This window comes from Rhinopithecus roxellana, chromosome 20 (assembly GCF_007565055.1).
Source record: "Rhinopithecus roxellana isolate Shanxi Qingling chromosome 20, ASM756505v1, whole genome shotgun sequence".
NCBI classification, from domain to species: Eukaryota; Metazoa; Chordata; class Mammalia; order Primates; family Cercopithecidae; genus Rhinopithecus; species Rhinopithecus roxellana.
The window spans coordinates 13,786,087-13,805,084 of record NC_044568.1 but is presented as its reverse complement, the minus strand read 5'-3'; the positions used below and the strand labels follow the sequence as shown (position 1 = coordinate 13,805,084).

Genomic DNA, 18,998 nt, shown 5'->3' with positions numbered 1-18,998 from the left:
CCAAAATGCAGAATACTCTGATCTGTCGATCTGTTCAAATTGTCAATATTATTGGGGGGAAAAAGGTGGGAGGGCTGTTCTAGAATAGAGATTAAAGAGATATAACCAAATGCAATGACTGAATCTTGGTTGAATCCTGGTTTAGAGAAAAAACTGTCTTATTCTGTTTGGACTGCTAGAACAAAATACCATAAACTGGGCAGCTTATAAACAGCAGAAATCTATTTCTCATAGTCCTGGAGGCTGGGAAGTCAGAGCAAGGTGCTGGCAGGTTAGGAGTCTGGTGAGTTCTTGCTTCTTCAGGGATAGCATCCTCTCACTGTGTCCTCATGTGGTGGAAGAAGGAAGGTCGCTCTCTGGGGTCCCTTTTATAAGGGCACAAATCCCATGTATGAGGGCTCCACCCTCATGACCCAGTCATCTCCAAAAGGCTTCACCTTCAAATACTATTACATTACTTATTAGGTTTTCAGCATATAAACTTTGAAGAGACAAACATTCAGTCCTTAACTATAGAAGTATTTTTCTTGGTGTGTGACAATTAGGGCAATTTTAATAGGTCTGAAGGCCAGGTGCGGTGGTTCATGCCTGTAATCCCAGCACTTTGGGAGGCAAAAGTCGGCAGATCTTGACACCAGCCTGGCCAACATGGTGCATCCCCGTCTCTACAAAAAAAAAAAAAAAATTAGCCCGGTGTGGTGGTATGCACCTGTAGTCCCTGTTACTCAGGAGGCTAAGGTGGGAGGATTGCTTGAGCCCAGTATGCTGAGGTTGCAGTGAGCCATGATTGTGCCACTGCACTCCAGCAAGGGCAACAGAACAAGATTTTGTCTCAAAAAAACAAACCAAAACAAAAGCATACAAAAGTCTAGGAATGTGAATTTTCTTAGGGGTGACTGGCACTGTAGTTCCGTAAGGGAGTGTCCTTGCTCTGAAGAGAAGCACCCTGGGAAGCACTAAGGAGTGAAGGGCATGATGACGGCAACTTATTTTTAAATGACTCAGGAGGAAAAATAGGAAGATGAAATACGGCAAAACATTAACATTGCTGAATCTAGATGGTGAGCGTAAGGGAGTTCGTTGTCCTCTACTTTTCAGTATGACTGAGCATTTTTATAGTAAAATATTGGAATAAATGATGGTCACAGTGTCATTTGCTTTGGGTGGGTGACTCAAGATCACTGAGCTTCCCTGTCTTTCACGGAGTCACCATTTACCTATTGCAAGAAAGAAGAGGTGTCTGTGCCTGGAATCGCACCCTTCCCTGAATGAGTACTGCTTTCTCTCTTTGGTTTTCTGAGTGTGCCACTCTAGATAAAACGAACTCAAGCCTTTATCATCATTCCAAATGCTTTGAAACCACAGAGTGAGGTGGTTTCCCAATCAAAGAGAACATTGCTTTTATGACTGTGGGTACAGTCATCAGTGTGCTGAGGGGGAGTGGGGGTTGTGGTGTCAGGCCATGTTCAAAATGCTATTTGATTAGAAAAAGAAATCAGTTCTCTTCAGCCCTGAATGAGCAGCAGTATCATATATTGGTTGCTTTTCCTTAAGACATAAATATTCACAGTGGTCCATCAGCTACTCTGATTTCATTCTGAAATTTTGTAGTCCCTCTGTAAAATTCATTCTTCCACCCATCCATCCACTTACTCAGGGATGGGAGCTATGGGTAATGGGGCAGGGAGGAAAACATGATGCAACCAAAACCTGGAAGCACATTTGTGATGTTATTACAAGCAAGAACTGCATTGCCCAATGAGGATATGGGAAGGAAAAAAGCCACATCATCCGTCTATAGCAGTATTTCTAAACCTTCAATAATTCTTTAAAATGTGTGATTTCTGTCATGTCTGAGGATCATTATTAACTACAGGACAATTATCTGATATCCTCCCTTAAATCCATTTACTTAAAAAAAAAAAAACACTAAATGCCTACTTTGGTCTCATCCTAAACATTATTACCCATAAAGTCATGGCTTTAAGGTGCTAATTATATTTTTTCTAAGACATTAATATGCATAGCTAGATTCTCTCATATTTTGAACAGTATACATAATCAGTCACATGTATACAGGAATCTACTTTTCAGAAAAGGACTTGGGGGCAAATGGATTGAGCTAAAAACACTGGCTTATATGTGTGCCTGTGTATAAAACATATGCATTTTAACTAACCTTCGTCATTTTATCCTTTCCTTCTTTCTGTGAAGGCCTTTAGTAGTAAGTCAGTGATTTAAACTGCTTTGTACAATTACTTTTCCAGAGTCTGAAAGATGTATGATTCAGGGAATATTTTGCTGATTAGAACATGGGCAGAAGTCCTGAATACTCAGAGATCACATATCTATGAAGTCCAGATGCAAAGAGAACCTTTTGATGTAAACATATCAAATATGCTTCAAAAATTTAGAATAGTAAATGTAATGTGAAGCGACTGAAGACGTTTTATAGGTAAGATTTTGGGTCCATTGAGATTTTTCTCAGCACTTTGTTTTAGTCTTAAAGAAGTGGTACCTTGAGGCCACCTCCTCATTTCCCTTTGAATAAATCATCCTGATTTTCATAATGAGTTGCTTTCTTGGTGCAGAGCTGTGGGCGTGCAGGTTGGTGTTTCAAATGTACTTTAGTTGCTTCTGTCCTTCGTTTGGCAAATATTTATGGCGTGCCTATAACATCTAGCTCTGGGTGCCAGGGAGACAATAGAAAGTGAAAACATGGTTCCTCCCCAGGAGCTTACAGTGTGGGAAATAGACACTAATCATCTCCCAAATCAACAGCAAATTGCCCCCAAGGAAGTGGTGTTAGAGCTGAGATCTGTGTAGGGGAGACAAGAGGATGGACCAGGCAAAGGGAACATTCACAGCAAAGGCCGCTTTTGTGGTAGGGAGGTGGGAGAGCATCTCCCTTCCAAGGACCTGGAAGAATGCCAGAGTGGCTGGAGTCTGTGGCCACCCGGGGCTGGACCACAGCCATGGTGAGAAGTTTTGTCTTTGCCCATTGGGGAACCACTGAAGGGCTTAAATTCCTCAACAAAGTGGAGGTTCTGTCAGTAATGAAAAAGGCAGAAGTGGGTATCAGGTACACAGGCAATAGTGCTTACAGAAGCACCCCAAACATACCTACCCAAAACAGAACCCAGATTTTCCCATTTCCCACTGCTCCAAACCTGCTTGTGGTTCACTGTTTCTCACCTCAGTGAATGGCCTCACCATCCATCCTGTAGCTCATGCTAAAAATCTAGGTGTCAGCCATATCTGCCTCTTCATCCCCCATACCTAGTCCACAGCCAAGCTCTGTCCATCCCACCTGTATGAGTCCATCAGTGTTGCTATAAAGGAATACCTGAGGCTGGGTCATTTATTTTTAAAAAGAGGTTTATTCGGCTCATTGCCCACTTCCTTGAGGCAATTAGCCATTGATTTGGGAGATGACTTGATTAGCATCTATCTCCCATAGCTCCATGAGGAGGAACAATGTCTGTTTTGTTCTCCATTGCCTCCCCAGCATTCACAGCCTAGATGTCATAAGTATGCAATACATATATGTCAAATGAAAGACAGAAGCAGCTAAGTACATTAGTATAAGAAGCATGGCACCAGCATCTTCTGGTGAGGACCTCAGGAAGCTTCCACTCATGGCAGAGGAGAGGCCAGCAGGAATCATTTGGCAAGAGAGAAAGAAGGGGTCGGGGGAGGAGAAGGTGACAGGTTCTTTTTAACAATCCGTTCTCTCGGGAACTAACAGAACTCACTACTGCCAGGACAGCACCAAGCCTTTCATGAAGGACCAGCCCCCATGACCCAAATACTCCCACAGGCCTCACTTTCAACATCGGGGACCACATTTCAACATGAGGTTTGGAAGGGTCAAACTATATGTAAACGATATCATCCCATCTTAAACATCTCTGGAACTCATTCAATTCTCCATCTCTACCTTCAAATTCATGCGACTGTCTGTTGCCTGAACTGCCATGGTTTCTCAACTGCTCCGTGACCCTTGTGCCTCTACAATCTGTTTTCCACACAAAGCGATGTTTTCAAAATACAAATCTGATCATGGATCTCCTCTGCCTCAAGTCCAGGCAGAGATCCAGGGAAAATCTCAGCCCAAGCCGATCATGGCGGACTCACTCCACTTGCCGTTGACTGGTTTTGTTGCAGCCAGAGACTTATTTCTGGCCATTGAAACCTGCGGGCATTTCTTCTGCGGAGCTTCTGGGAAAAGTATTCATGTATTTCAAAAGGGACCACTGGAAGAAAGGGATACTTTTAATTTTGTGAGATCCTGGGTGTGCTTGGAGTGCCGTAGCCATCTTGCTACCAGCCTGAAAGTACAATTCCAGGGACTGCAAGGAAAGCAGAGCCTGAAGACCAGGGCACCACCTCTGGAGACAAGCGTCCCATGGGAGAGAAATCCCCTTGCTAAGTAAGCCGGTTTAAGTTGGCTTTTCTGCCATGTGCAGTCTGATGCTGGTGTGTCTGAGGCATCCGGTGCCAAGTGGGCAGTTGACGACATGCACTGGAAGCTCAGTGGATAGATGTGAGCTGGAGAAATACCTATGTGGGTCCTCGGTGAAAACTGAAGGATGGGGAAAGGATGAAAGCAGAAAAAAAGCTCTGAAGAGGATAATGTGCTTCAAAGAAGACTGGGAGGAAATGGGCCACAGAGGTGCCAAAGACCACCTGTGGCCTAAAAAAGGATTTCCTGCTCGCCTGCCTTTCTGTATTAAGACTCGTATTAAAAGGCATAACATTTCTAAATGTGTCCTAAGTGGACAAAAGGAAGTGGCTCAGAAGTGTTTTCAGCTGGGGGAGGAAGCTGGGTTTCAGAACCAAGTCCCAGGATTAACATCAGGAGAATCTGGCTTCCTGCCCTTCAATAAGTCACTTACCCGAATCTCGGAGGCAACCAAAAATGGACCAAACAACCCGGCCAGAGAATGTGTCTTCTCTTATGAGTGTAAGACACTGAGGCGGTGTCACAGACAGGTCAGCGCCTCTGGTGTCTAGAGAAGGGGGAGCGGCTTGCGGGGAGAGGGCTGTCGCCCAAGTGTGGAAGTGGAGTGCTGAGATTGGAGGGACTAACCACAGGGAGGCACCGTTGGTAAGAAGAGGCCTGGAAAGCCGCTGGCAGCGATCACAGAATCAGGCCAGAGAGAGACCTCTATGGGAAAGGAGACAGGAGATCCAAGTGAAAGCGTGTGAGTTAAAAGAAAAAACTAAAAAAAAAAAAAAAAAAAAAAGAATGACCAGGAACTACGTTGCCATAGGAGAGGTTCTCCAACTTCAGTGTGCGCCAGAATCAGCAAGGGAACCGTGACAAATGTGGATTCCTGGTCCTCAGCCTCCCCCCTCCCCCCAGCCCCTGGCCCCCACTCCGATGCTGCAGGCTGGGGCGACAAGCACAGGTTTACAAGGCTCCTCTGGTTGCTGTAGTGCCCAGGGCCGACTTGCAGCTGAGATCCCTTCAGCTCCTGCACTGATCAAGCGAACGGGCGTTTCTTGGCCCCACGCCAAGCGTCCTTCCGACCCCTGCAACCCTGTGGGCCCAACGTGGCGGCCTCGGGCTTCGCAGCGCTGCCCAAAGCAGTAGGACCCTGCGCTGGGAGCCACAGAGTAGTCTCGCGGCCCGGCCCTCCCACAAAGCTTGGCTCAGGGACACCATCCTGCAACCCAGCCCCTGTGCATGGCGATTGCGCTGTGGCCTGACCGCACAAACCTCTGGGCGGGTCTCCATCGTGACTGGCAGACGCCCTGGCCAATTGTGACCCGACGCTTGTTTGTCTCTGCCCATCCCTCCCGGCAGGGGGGGCCGATACTTCCAGGACTGACAGGTCGTCCCAGGCGCTATTACGTAAGGGGAGGGTAAAGTGCAGCCCCACCCAAACTGGGGTGATTTGATTTGCAGGACGGAGTGTGGTTTTTCCAACGCCCCCGGAAGAACGTCCTTGACGGGCAGATGTGAGAGCCAGTTGGCGCCGGGAGGCAAGGCGGAAGCCTCGGGCCCCAGGAGCGTGCACCACGGGGCGGAGCCTGGTGCGGAGGGCTGGGCAGGGTGGGGCGGGGCGGGGATCAAGCAGGGGTAGGGCTGGCGCTGCGGCCGGAGATGCTGTCGGGCTGCGACGGCGCTCGGCAGCCAGGAGCTCTGCATTGAAGGCACCGGGAGGAGGCGCACTGCCAGGCAGGCTGGTAGGTACGTGAGGACTGAGGTGTTGGTAAATCTGGCCGCCAGCTTCCAAAGACCCGGCATTTGTCCATCCTGGGCACTCGCGACTCGGCGGCGACGGCGGCCGCAGTGGGACACGGAGGCGGGGCCGGGCACCTGTGCGCGTTTGCAGGCACCTGCTGCGTTGGCCGCCTCGCAGCCCGGGACCACTGCTGGGGACTGCGGCTCAAGCTGGGCAGGCCCGGCCCGAGGGAAAGAGGCAGGCCCAGCTGGCTCGCCCCGGCCCATGCCCACCCTCCCCGGCCAGGTCCCGATCCCGAGCTCTGGTTAAGGGGGCGTCGCCGGACCCCAGAGCCCCCCACTGGAGGGGCCCGCGGCTCCCGGGCCAGCTTCGAGCTAACTGCGAGGCCAGGACAGGGCCCCCGCCTTGCATCACCTCGAGACAGGTTTGTCCAGATTCCCTGAGTGCTCAGAGACGGGTTTCCGCCCGCGGTGAGGGTGCCGGTCCGAGGCCGCCGCAGGTCCCTGCTGTCCCCAGCAAGCCTGGCCTGGGCCGTTTTCATCTTTTTTCTGGCCGCTGCTCTGTCTCCTCTTAACGTGTAATTTCTTAAGTCCGATTCGGGGTGATGTGAGTGCGCTGTGGCATGAAGAGTAACAGCAGCACTCATGTTTTAGCCTAGTTTTAGCTCTGCCTATCATTCGCGCAGGCTGAAGACCCAGACTTCTCAGCTGGGTGATGTAAAGGAATGCAGCCGTGGCTGAACAGGCAGAAATTCTAAAATTGTTTCCCAATGACAAGGATGTAACCTATGTCGTGCTTCCATCTATGTCATTCTTCTCAGAACATGTATGCTGTGCTTGTCCTAGACTAGACCCTGAAAAGTGTACTACACTTTCTCGTGATTATGTTGCTGCTGGAAACATTGGATTAAAAGATCCATGGCAAAGTTAGGCAGCAGAAGACAATATCTCCTGCTTAATGATAGGCAGAAGTGGGGACAAAATTTATTGGATTTTAAAGGAGAATTCTTAAAGAGAATCCTAACGCGTTTCACCTGAAAGAGACTTTACAGGTTTGCACCAACCCATTAAATGTATGTGGTGGAGTGCACCACTGTGTCCCAAGGGATGGGGTCCCATGTTAGGTGTGTCCTAGAGGACACTGGGGTGCTGCACATTACTGCTAGATCTGAAAATCAGTGTCTTCATTTGAGCCAAACGGGAACATTCCCCCGCACATTATTGATATCCCAAGTATATTCACTGTGTCATACTCACCTTTAAAAGCAGATTTGCGGAGAGCTGTTGTTACTTATTGGATGTTACCCATGCTAGTAGAAGAACCAGGATCTTCATTCCTCTGATTTAATTACTGGGTGGCATTTTCTCTTCGAAAAGAAAACAGCAATAATAGGCACTGACAAGGTATGGATGACCTGGGTTGAGTAGGTCCCTGGATGTCACAAGCTTATCAGAAAAGACAAATTATTGCTGACTGGGGACAGTTAGTACATAGTTTGCTCATGACCTGCTTAAGAAATTAGGAAAACGTTGCTTAGTTTTGACCCTTTTCACCTTCAGCCTTTTGACTGGTACAAGTAGGAATTCAGAGAAGGAGCTCTGCTTTAAAGGTAACAGAGCCTGGGGGAAAATCACCAGGGCAGAGAAGTTGCTGTTCTTACAGCTGGGCTTGGTTGCTTTTCCTTTGCTTCTTTGTATTTTTAGTAAATGACCCCGACTTTATGAGCTTTGATACATGCTTTCTTATCCACGACTTGAAGCTTCCGCTGGAAGATCTGTACTTGTGAAACGTCTCTCTTGCGTGCCTCGTGTTGTATTTGTCTGGATTGCTTGGCAGTTCCTTAAGTACGTGATCCTGCAGTTTCTGTATGTTTCGAAGTTGTAGAAGGCAATTTATTGGGGGATGGTACTGACAGGACTCAGGTAACTTCTTCTGTCGTCTTAGTGACATACGTGTGCTCTGCCTTCCCTGTTTTCTCTTATTTCTTTGGCTAATACTTTGCTGGAGGAATCATTTTGTACTCAAGTGAGTTGGGGCAGCTCTTAAATCAGCCTCCTTGTATCTTTATTGTTTGTTCCCATAACCCTGGGAACAGTGATACAACTTTTGTGTATGTGGGTACAGTGCATTCTGAATCTGGCTTTCCTGTTAGTTAAATGCTGAGATGTGCTAGTAGCAACTGTTGTCCATATCTTCTGAACTTCTGGCACCAAGGCTCATCTGTGTCACTGAGTAATCTGAATCCTGGCCAAGGGACCTGGTGCACAGATTCTTATAGACATCTAAAAGTGTGAAAGAAATTAGAACCAGAAAAGGAAGTGGGTATAGAAGGAAACTATTTCTGAAGATGCCTGAAGACCCTTTCCTAGGTTTTTGCAACCCTTTGTTATATAACATATTGTATATCCAGGGTATCATAGTTAGTTATTCATCATTTCAGAAGTCTTAACAGTTGGCCGGGCATGGTGGCTAACGCCTGTAGTCCCAGCACTTTGGGAGGCTGAGGTGGATGGATCACTTGAGGTCAGGAATTCAAGACCAGCCTGGTTAACATGGTGAAACGCTGTCTCTACTAAAAATACAAAACTTAGCTGGGCATGGTAGCAGGCACCTGTAATCCCAGCTACTCAGGAGGCTGAGGCAGGAGAATCACTTGAACTCAGGAGTTGGAGGTTGCAGTGAGCTGCAATCACACCACTGCTCTCCAGCCTGGGCAACACAGCGAGACTCCATCTAAAAAAAAAAAAAGTCTTAATTGTTGGTGTTGACTTGTTTCTATGTTTCCCCATCTTGTTTTAAGGTAGAGTGAATGTTGAAGACAGAAGATTTGGATGACACGCCACTGAATTTCTTTGTTTGGAATACACGTTATGAACCCTTTCTGGAGCATGTCTACAAGCTCTGTACGCAAAGTAGGTATAGTGATAAATTCAGTAAGGAAACTCATTTTCTTGTGTCTGAAAACAGGGTCAGAATGAAGGCTAAAATAATCTGTCACGGTCCCCTGTAATCTTGACAAAATTACCTGAATTTTTCTAGTTAAGGTCTTACACTCTTGAGAAGTAATTACTTTGTTGGTTAAAGTGTGTTTCTGAGACTGGGATTGCATCTCAAGTAGAAATTGTTCTGGTCATCACAATTCTAAGATGATTGAGGTTATATTTACACATGATGAAATTTGTGACATATTGTAGTTTTCTACTAAACTTCAAGTTTCTACGGTTAGAACAGCTGTGGGAAAGGCTAGTCTGATATCAAGTCAGACTTGAGGGGCACTAGTTTAATTTTTCTAAATAAAATGATTTTTTTAAAAATATTTTTTCATTTTGGGAAAGATTAAAATAGGCAAACAATAAGAAAATAAAAACCGGTTGGGCGCAGTGGCTCACGCCTGTAATCCCAGCACTTTGGGAGGCTGAGGTGGGCAGATCACGAGGTCAGGAGATTGAGACCATCCTGCCTAACACGGTGAAGCCCAGTCTCTACTAAAAATACAAAAAAATTAACCAGGCGTGGTGGCGGGCACCTGTAGTCCCAGCTACTTGGGAGGCTGAGGCAGGAGAATGGCATCAACTTGGGAGGCAGAACTTGCAGTGAGCTGAGATTGCGCCACTGCACTCCAGCCTGGGCGACAGAGCGAGACTCCATCTCAAAAAAAAAACAAAAAAAACCATAATCCCACCTCTAGGAGAATAAACACCACTATTACTTTTTTTCTATGTACATGACATACATCTCTTCCTTACTTGTATGTAGTAATGAAGTACAAGTGCAGTTTTGCTACATTGGCATATTATATTGTGCTAAAGTCAGGGCCTTTAGATGCACCCATCACTAGAGCAATGCATATGATATACATGTTTTTATATAGCTAATTAAACAGCCTTTGGTTGTACTTGCGCCAAGGAAGTACCTATGAGATGGTAGTTTAGTCTCTGACTCATGTCGACCTATGTCTTTGATGAAGGATGACGGTTTATGCTGGTGATATTTGAAATGTCAAAACATACCTAGTAGGGACAAATCAAAATCAGACCCAAGCAAGTGAGAGAATAGCTTCACTCTTTGTTTCTAACCCAAGTGCTAACAGGCAGTGACTAATTTCATCCACACTATTTTGAGCTTCTTAGCACCTAACCTTCTGTAGCATCTAAGTGCTGGGGGACTTTTCTAGCCTTGTACAGTTGTCTAATTGCTTAGAAACCCCTTGCCCTCTTTTTGGGGCCACTAGGAAAAACCATTTCTTTGTGTGTTTCAGTTAATCCTGTACACACTGATTGTATCATCCTTATAGGATGAGTTTCCCTATATGAAAGAGTTTCTCTAATGCTTTGGTCTCGCTTCAGCTTTGTCTTCTCTTTATATGACCTGCCTGCCCAAAGGACTTTCTAGTCATCTTGGTCATGGTGTTAGAATGTGCTTGTAAAGGAGCAATTCCAGCATTTAGGCCATGGAGCTAATAATGTACTCTTGTGATTTAAGAATCATCTTAACAGATATTCTTACAACTTCATCTTGTATAGCGATCTGAAGGTGAAGAGAAGACATTAACAGGGGACGTGAAAACCAGTCCTCCACGAACTGCACCAAAGAAACAGCTGCCTTCTATTCCCAAAAATGCTTTGCCCATAACTAAGCCTACGTCTCCTGCCCCAGCAGCGCAGTCAACAAATGGCACGCATGCGTCCTATGGACCCTTCTACCTGGAATACTCTCTTCTTGCAGAATTGTAAGTTCTTAACAAACTATTTGGTTAAATTAGGAACGATCCTTTAAAGTGAAGAATGAAATTTATTCTGATGGGCGCAGTAAAGGGCAGACATTTAATCTCAAAACTCAAACCTGTCCCTTTCCAGTATCAGACTGAATAAATATAAAACTAGGCTATTGCTGGTGATAAAATCTTTCTTAACCAAGAGTTAGGTAGAGTTATAAAAATAGCCTCTCTTAAAGATTCTTTAGAGCTCGGGTGAATATGATTTAAAGGCAGAGGGTACTTTCATTTCCATGTCTGTGTTGGAGAGTAAAAAAAGGAAGAAACTAAGGTTTATTAAGAACCTACAGTAGACTGGCCGGGCACGGTGGCTCACGCCTATAATCCCAGCACTTTGGGAGGCTGAGGCAGGTGGATCACGAGGTCAGGAGTTCAAGACCAGCCTGGCCAAGATGGTGAAACTCCATCTCTACTAAAAATAGAAAAATTAGCCAGGTGTGGTGGCGGGCACCTGTAATCCCAGCTACTCAGGAAGCTGAGACAGAGAATCACTTGAAGTCGGGAGGTGGAGGTTGCAGTGAGCCGAGATTTCGCCACTGCACTCCAGCCTGGGCGACAAAGCGAGACTCCATCTCAAAAAAAAGAACCTACAGTAGATTGGGAACTTAATAAATGCGGTCTTGGTTTATGTGAGGTGAGGAACCTGCCTCCTGGAGAGATTTTTCTGGAGAGCAGGACAGTGGGAGAGTGGCCGTCTCTGCCTTCTTGGTCAGGCCTGTCTGGAGGGTGGTGCTCCATTTGGTTGTCGCCTTGTAGTCAGCCTCCTGACAGATGGAGGACAAGGCCTAGCAGGGAGGGACCAGGAAGCCAGACCTTAGGGATCAACAGTTGGAGGAACTGGAGAAGTTTTCTTGGAGAAGAGAAAGTTTAAGCACGTATTAAAGCTGTCTTAATATATTTGAAGGTCTGTCACAAGGAAGGATCTGACTTACTCTATATGACCCCCAAAGGCAGGACTTGGCAATTCTAGGGAAGAGACAAAGATGTGGGCTCCATGTAAGGAAGATGCTGACTGGTCACCGAGGTCTGCAGCTGGGCTGCAGTTGCGCATGGTTGTGGAGTGCAAGAAGCCAGGGTGCAGAGTGCTGGCAGCGACCCTGTGGTGCCTGGCACACACGGGGGCTCCAGCACTGCACAGACGCAGATGGCATTTCATTTGAGAATTTGTTAAAAGGACAGAAAGTTTGGAGAATTCTTAATTTCCATAATTTAAAAATTCCTTTGTATACAGTTATTTTAAAAGCATCCTTGAGCCAGGCACAGTGGCTCATGCCTGTAATCCCAGCTGCCTGGGAGACTGACGCAGGAGGATCACTGGAGCCCAGGAGTTCAAGCCCAGCCTGGGCAACAGAGTGACCACCCTGTCTTTAAAAAACAATTAAAGATTTCCCAGCTGTGGACCTATAGTCCCAGCTACTCAGGAGGCTGAGGTGGGAGAATCACTTGAGCTCTGGAATGTGAGACAAGCGTAGGCCATATAGTGAGACCTCATCTTTTTTTCTTTTTTTTTGAAATGGAATCTCACTGTGTCACCCAGGCTGGGGTGCAGTGGCAGAATCTCAGCTTACTGCAGCCTCCGCCTCCTGGGTGCAAGTGATTCTCCTGCCTCAGCCTCCTGAGTAGCTGGACTACAGACATGCGCCACCACATCCCACTAATTTTTGTATTTTTAGTATAGACTGGGTTTCACCGTGTTGGCCAGGCTGGTCTCAAACTCCAGACCTCAAGTGATCTGCCTGTCTCGGCCTCCCAAAGGGCTGAGATTACAGGTGTGAGCCACCACACTCAGCCTATGAGACCTCATCTTTTTTTTTTTTTTTTTTTAAACCAAAAAAAATTAAAAAAAAAAAAGGCATCCTTGACCCTTCCCTCAATGTATTAATGTTGGTCAGAGGGTCTGAGGCCCCAGTGTAATTGGCTGGGTGTGATTTGGTAGTAATGGCCCCTTTGGCTCTATAATGGAGGCCTTGTGTTTGAGGCTGGGCAGCGAGTTGGATAGGCCTCTATTGTGGTGATTAAATCTGTATTAGAACACAGAACTGCCTTTTCTGGCAAACTTCACTGTAGTAGAGACATCTGCTAGCCATGTTGCTATTGACATGCTGAATTTTAGCAACTTAAAAATGAACTAGATAATAACTCGAAAATGATTAAAAATAAGTGAATGGAAAGTAGGTAATAAAAATGATAAACTTAAGGCCTGATAAACTAGTTCTTCATAAAATCCAGGATTGGCAGGTTAGTGACCAGAATGGCTGTGAGTGGGTAACTGGGTCCCGGAAGAACCAGTGTAGGCTTTGTGTCGGTACACTTGTTGTTTCTTGTTTTCAGCACCTATTTTCCCGTTCTCTGGCAAGGCCCACAGAGTTCAGGTGTCTGCATCAGGTGTCCGTTTGAGAGCAGGGCGTGTGAGAGCCACACAAGGATGCCTGCCCTCCCCAGGCAGCACTGCGAGTCTGAACATTGCCCTCTGCTGTGGGATCTTGTGATTAAAATGTAAAATGACAACTTTGTGACCCGATTCCAAGAAATCTTAATTTATCTAACATTGTATTTTAAAAGTTTTTGAATGATCATCCACAGTCACAAAAGCATAATTTTACAGATACTCTCACTGACCTCAACTGTACATAACTGACCTCAGGTTGCATTATTCGGAATTACCTATAGGCTGGTTTCCAAGATGATGTTTTGGAAGAGCAGATTTCTGGGAGGAAACTTGATTCTTCATTTTTCCCTGTTTGGCTTTAGTTCTTACTGTGGGGCCCCTGCTGGCCTGCTTGTTTCTCTGTGAGCTGCTGCTATGAAGCTGGTAGTGGGCAGCGGTCAGGGCCAGGGCTCTGATCGTGTCAGGTGAGAGATTGTGAGAACTTGGCTTGCAGGGTTTGGGTATCAGCTGCCCCTTGAGGGGCCATTCATTGTCTCAAAGTGAATGTGGGGTGGTTTCATCTTCATGTGTCATTTGTATCCACACAAATTAATAACTCTGCTTTTGTTGTAGTACCTTGGTTGTGAAGCAGAAGCTACCAGGCGTCTATGTGCAGCCATCTTATCGCTCTGCATTAAGTAAGATGAGGATTCATTCTTAATTTATGGGCACATTTAGTTCCTCCCACACAAATTTAGGCCTTAACTCTTTTATTTTTTCCTACAGTGTGGTTTGGAGTAATATTCATACGGCATGGACTTTACCAAGATGGGGTATTTAAGTTTACAGTTTACATCCCTGATAACTATCCAGATGGTGACTGTCCGGTAAGTTGGAGACACAGTCTGGCTTCATTTGTGGATCAGCAAGAAGGGCTAAAAGGGCTTACAGCTTTCCTGGTTCTTTTCCTGACCTGGTACCTTTATGATTTATCTACCCAGTAGTTGTCCAGGGGGACTTCTGTGCTTTGCAGCAGCTTCCGGCATGCCATCAGAGCTTTGTTTCTCTGCTCAGGGTCTGCAAGGGAGGCTGGCTGCCTGCCATCCTGCAGCACTCACCAGGTGAATGGTGGCCCTCAGGCTCTAGTGGAGAGGGAGTTTTCCCCGCTTCATCTCAAAATTTAGTTTTTCAGGAAAATGGTAGAAGTAGTTAAGTATCCCTCTTGAGGCAGCTCTTTAGCTTTAAATAACGTGACTGCCTTGTCCTGAAGCTCTTTTTATCACGATTCCTATGGGTCTCATAAGTGCCATTGCTTCCATTAAAGGACACGTCTCTCTTTATTTAAATACAGCGCTTGGTGTTCGATATTCCCGTCTTTCACCCGCTAGTTGATCCCACCTCAGGTGAGCTGGATGTGAAGAGAGCATTTGCAAAATGGAGGTAAGTAAGTAAATGGTTTCTTTTAGTGACATAATACTGCAAAAGGACGCCTCAGTAATCACGCCATGTTTCCCTTTAGGCGGAACCATAATCATATTTGGCAGGTATTAATGTATGCAAGGAGAGTTTTCTACAAGATTGATACAGCAAGCCCCCTGAACCCAGAGGCTGCAGTACTGTATGTAACTTTTGCTTTGTTATTTAAAATAAATTTGAAGATGCAGCTAAGTAGATTAAGTAACTTTTTGACTTAAACTTTTAACACAGGTATGAAAAAGATATTCAGCTTTTTAAAAGTAAAGTTGTTGACAGTGTTAAGGTGTGCACTGCTCGTTTGTTTGACCAACCTAAAATAGAAGACCCCTATGCAATTAGGTAAGTAGTGCATCTCCCAAATGAATTGTCTACTGTCCTTTCCAATACACTGCTTCCTTTCTCCAGGTGGTCTCAGAATAGGGATTTTAAAAGGCACATGCATAAGCTGTTAGCCTACAACCTTTATAACTTGGTGCCAACTCGATTTCTGATGCCTCTGAGGCTCTTAAACATCTGACAGGCTGTGCTGACAGCACATTCTCTGGTGACTTTGGTTTCCCAGGGATCCTTATGATGTATTTATTCATTCACATGTCAGGACTCTTTTCAGCTTGCAGTTTTAGCTGGAGCCCCTCTTAAACTGCCACACCCTCATTGACATTCAGATGTGGTAAAAGGAGGGAAACTGAATAGCGTGAGAATGGTGGGTTCCTGAAGCACTATGACATTTGATTTAAGGAACAGTGTCTGGAGGAGTATTGGGAATGGACGAATTGGTGATTTTGCTCTTTGGCAACATTGGTACTGCTTGCGAAGGCAGTGGAGTATAGCTGTTAAAGAGCTTGGACTCATGGCGAGGCGTGGTGGCTTATGCCAGTAATCCCAGCACTTTGGGAAGCCAAAGTGGGTGGATCACGAGGTCAGGAGTTTTAAGACCAGCCTGACCAAATGGCCAAACCCCATCTCTACTAAAAATACAAAAATTGGTCGGGCACAGTGGCTCACACTTGTAATCCCAGCACTTTGGGAGGCCAAGGTGGGGGGATCACCTGAGGTCGGGAGTTTGAGATCAGCCTGACCAACATGGAGAAACCCCGTCTCTATTAAAAATACAAAATTAGCTGGGTGTGGTGGCGCCTGTCTGTAATCCCAGCTACTTTGGAAGGCTGAGGCAGGAGAATCGCTTGAACTTGGGAGGCAGAAGTTGCAGTGAGCCAAGATCTTGCCGTTGCACTCCAGCCTAGGCAAGAACAGTGAAACTCCATCTCAAAGTAGTAAAAAAAAAAAAAAAAAAAAAAGCCGGGCATGGTGACTCGCACCTGTAGTCCCAGCGAGGCTGAAGCAGGAGAAGGGCTTGAATCTAGGAGGCGGAGGTTGCAGTGAGGGGAGATTACACCACTGCATTCCAGCCTGGGTGACAGAACTAGATTCAGTCTCAAAAAAAAGAGCATGGACTCAGCAGATGGACTACTTGGCTTTTGTACTTTTTAGTTCTGGTAATCCAGAGCAATTAATTTTGCTTTGCTTTCTTAATCTTTAAATAATAGTACTTCAGGGGTTGGTGTGAGGCTTAAATGAAATCATTCATGTATGAAGGATAGTTATGTGAGAAAATTAATTAGATAATGTCTAAAACATACTTGTGGAAAACAAAAAAAGTACTGTTCTTTATTAAGTTAGAGGAATTGGCTTAAAACTTAATTACTGCAAAATGAATGTTATAGAAATTTAGTGAGCCAACAAATCGTGTTTAAATACTTTTCTCTTCCTTAAGCTTTTCTCCATGGAATCCTTCTGTACATGATGAAGCCAGAGAAAAGATGCTGACTCAGAAAGTAAGTGGATAACTACTTATGAAATGGCCAACTCATTGTTTCTTTTCTAAAATATCTTCATTTGGAGACTGCTCATTACATACAAGTAATTTTTTTGGGAAACAAGTTTGTACAGTGCTGAAGTCTCCTCATCAGTAGTTTTTTTAAATATCTGTTTTGATTGTGCCTAGAAGAAGCCTGAAGAACAGCACAATAAAAGTGTTCATGTTGCTGGCCTGTCATGGGTAAAGCCTGGCTCAGTACAGCCTTTCAGTAAAGAAGAGAAAACAGTGGCGACTTAAGAGATGGTGAATCTGGTGCACCATGCACTTTCCTGCTGGACTATGGCCTAGTTCAAGCTGACCAATGGCAGAGGACTGCCTGAAGAGTAAAACTGTGTGAACAATGACTGACTGCCAGTGTTTTCCTTGTATGCATAGGTTCTAACAGCAGGGTTTGGAAACCTGTCTCTAAGTAATGCATTACTTCTGTCAGAAGTGTCTTAGGGTGGTTATCTAGTTCAGTACTCCAAATTATTGGGGACCTTGAGGCTTAAGTATTTTTCTGAATATAATGCTAAAGGTAAGTTGCATTCATTTAAACTAATAGAGCAGACAGAATTCAGCACTACTTAAATAGTTTTTAAATCAGTGGTTTCAGTTGTATATATGTTAGGAAATGGAGAGGTATAGAGAGAGCAGGTTCCATAGCTCAGCACTTTTCAGTGGAAGATCATTTGAATCTCAGTCTTCAGCCTGCACTGATTTGTAGCCTGCACTGTGTTACTGATTTACAAACTGAAATCACTGAGAAATGTCTTTAGTTGGGGGAGAGAAACCAGAACACTTGTTCCTAGTGTTGTGTTGTTTTTTTAAGCAAATTACTTACTGTATTTTTATGGCAGGAGGGAGAAAAAGTGTTAAAACGGTTTCTAATGAAGTCTGGTATTTAAATGATGAATGACTAATGTGTTTAGTAGAGACAAAATAAACCAATAAATGATTGTTCTTTGCCATTTATGCAGGAAACTACCCTTTTCTCAATATAACCAAACAAAGGCTAATTTATAAATGCTTTATTGAAAAATACACTTATCTTCATATAAAATTACAGTAGCAGTATCTTGAGAGGTTTTATAAATATTTTTGCAGAACACTATTCTAATTGAACAGTGTAAGTTCCATATTTCTCTCAGAGCAATATGAAGTTACCTAGTAACTTTGTTTATACTGATTCAATTTACAATTGAATTTTCTCCCTAATAAGATGATTAATTTGACTTGAAAACTGCTGGAACAATAGTGATTAATAAAGGTATGTATAGATAATTCAACAGCTGTTAAATAACATTTTCTAATTTGTATAAATGGTACTATGGTACTAATAAAAACCTAAATTCTCCAACCAATTTTTTAAACTGCCAGGAACACCCAAAAATATTTTAAAATATATCACCTTAATAGACATTTCTTTTAGATAACTCTCCTAAAGCAAGAGGTCATAATTTTTCATATTAATCCCCTCAATTCAACTTGATTTAAAATCTTTTCTTAGCCGATTGATCCCTATATAACAAAAAACTGGAGAATTTAAAACATATTCCCAAAAGGTGACTATAGGGGCTTTAACAGTTTAAAAAAGTACAAAAGCATTAAAGAAAATATTGGATGTTTAGCCTGGAAGTTTTGTACTTAATAAAGTTCACATTGTAGAAAGTGCTATCACAAATATACAGCAAAATCTGGGTTACAAAATCATGCATTTTACAGCCCTAAAGTGCCACCCCTTATACAGGTTCACTCAGACATTGCACACCCGAACAATCAAGGACTTTTCACACTGCACCACACCGAATGGGGAGAGGGAAGACGTGCACAAAGGGAATGGGAGACGAGGATTAATGACCTAGGACCTCCAAACCTGGGTGCGCTCTCCTTTGTTCTGTTTCAGGAATGTAAAAATCACACTCCTACCAGGTGTTTTAGGACAAAATACCTAATTTTTGTTTTGCTTTTTATGAGGACTACAGCTGACCACAAAACAGGTAGGAGTGAACTTGAAACACAGTTCTTCTGTTGGAGTATGTCAACAGAAGCCTCGTATGCTCACATTTGGGTACACATCATTTTCTTGCAGTACTTTTAAAAGCTTTGTCAGAGTCAAAAATCCAAGTTTGGATTCTAAGCAGCCTTGACAGTAATCACTGAATGGTAGGGAAAAAAAGACAGTTGGGATGAATTAAAATGTTCTAAGGATACTGGAAGGAGTTAAGTCCCATTTCTCACCAAAATATCCCCTCATGTTACTAACAGGCTGTAACTGATCAGCTGGATTAAGGGAAAAAGCTCCATAATCTAGATGCATTAAAGGAT

The 18,998-nt window shown here is 44.5% G+C and overlaps 2 protein-coding genes across 7 annotated transcripts in view; one reads left to right on the top strand and one right to left on the bottom strand.

Moving 5' to 3' along the window:
- The first annotated feature begins 6,029 nt into the window (after positions 1 to 6,029).
- Positions 6,030 to 18,299, top strand: AKTIP (AKT interacting protein). 5 transcript variants are annotated; one of them, XM_010358251.2, is made up of 10 exons: positions 6,030 to 6,199; positions 8,995 to 9,106; positions 10,718 to 10,923; positions 13,970 to 14,034; positions 14,123 to 14,223; positions 14,688 to 14,776; positions 14,856 to 14,954; positions 15,044 to 15,151; positions 16,587 to 16,647; positions 16,821 to 18,299. In XM_010358251.2, exons 2-10 carry the CDS (start codon positions 9,065 to 9,067, stop codon positions 16,926 to 16,928), a joined length of 879 nt encoding a protein of 292 aa, XP_010356553.1. In that variant the 5' UTR covers positions 6,030 to 6,199; positions 8,995 to 9,064; the 3' UTR covers positions 16,929 to 18,299. The 5 variants fall into 5 exon arrangements, with proteins under 5 accessions (XP_010356553.1, XP_030780381.1, XP_030780378.1 ...); XM_030924521.1 differs by having other exon boundaries at positions 6,073 to 6,195; positions 16,821 to 17,645; XM_030924518.1 differs by having other exon boundaries at positions 6,073 to 6,195; positions 16,818 to 17,645.
- The window catches only part of RBL2 (RB transcriptional corepressor like 2), a 60,372-nt gene continuing 55,975 nt past the window's right edge, over positions 14,602 to 18,998 (bottom strand). The window contains exon 23 of one of the 2 annotated variants that reach the window (XM_030924517.1): positions 14,602 to 14,744. The gene's annotated coding sequence lies outside the window, so the exon portion shown is untranslated. Of the gene's footprint in view, positions 14,745 to 17,686; positions 18,830 to 18,998 lie in introns of those variants that run through there. The other variant, XM_030924516.1, reaches the window with a different exon arrangement.

What these genes read in the sequence shown, in the direction of transcription:
- AKTIP (XM_030924518.1), top strand. Translation starts at nt 9,065, where the DNA reads ATGAACCCTTTCTGGAGCATGTCTACAAGCTCTGTACGCAAA. An exon ending in CTACAAGCTCTGTACGCAAA is followed by an intron (nt 9,107 to 10,717) that starts GTAGGTATAGTG and finishes CATCTTGTATAG; the next exon opens with CGATCTGAAGGTGAAGAGAA. An exon ending in AACCCAGAGGCTGCAGTACT is followed by an intron (nt 14,955 to 15,043) that starts GTATGTAACTTT and finishes CTTTTAACACAG; the next exon opens with GTATGAAAAAGATATTCAGC.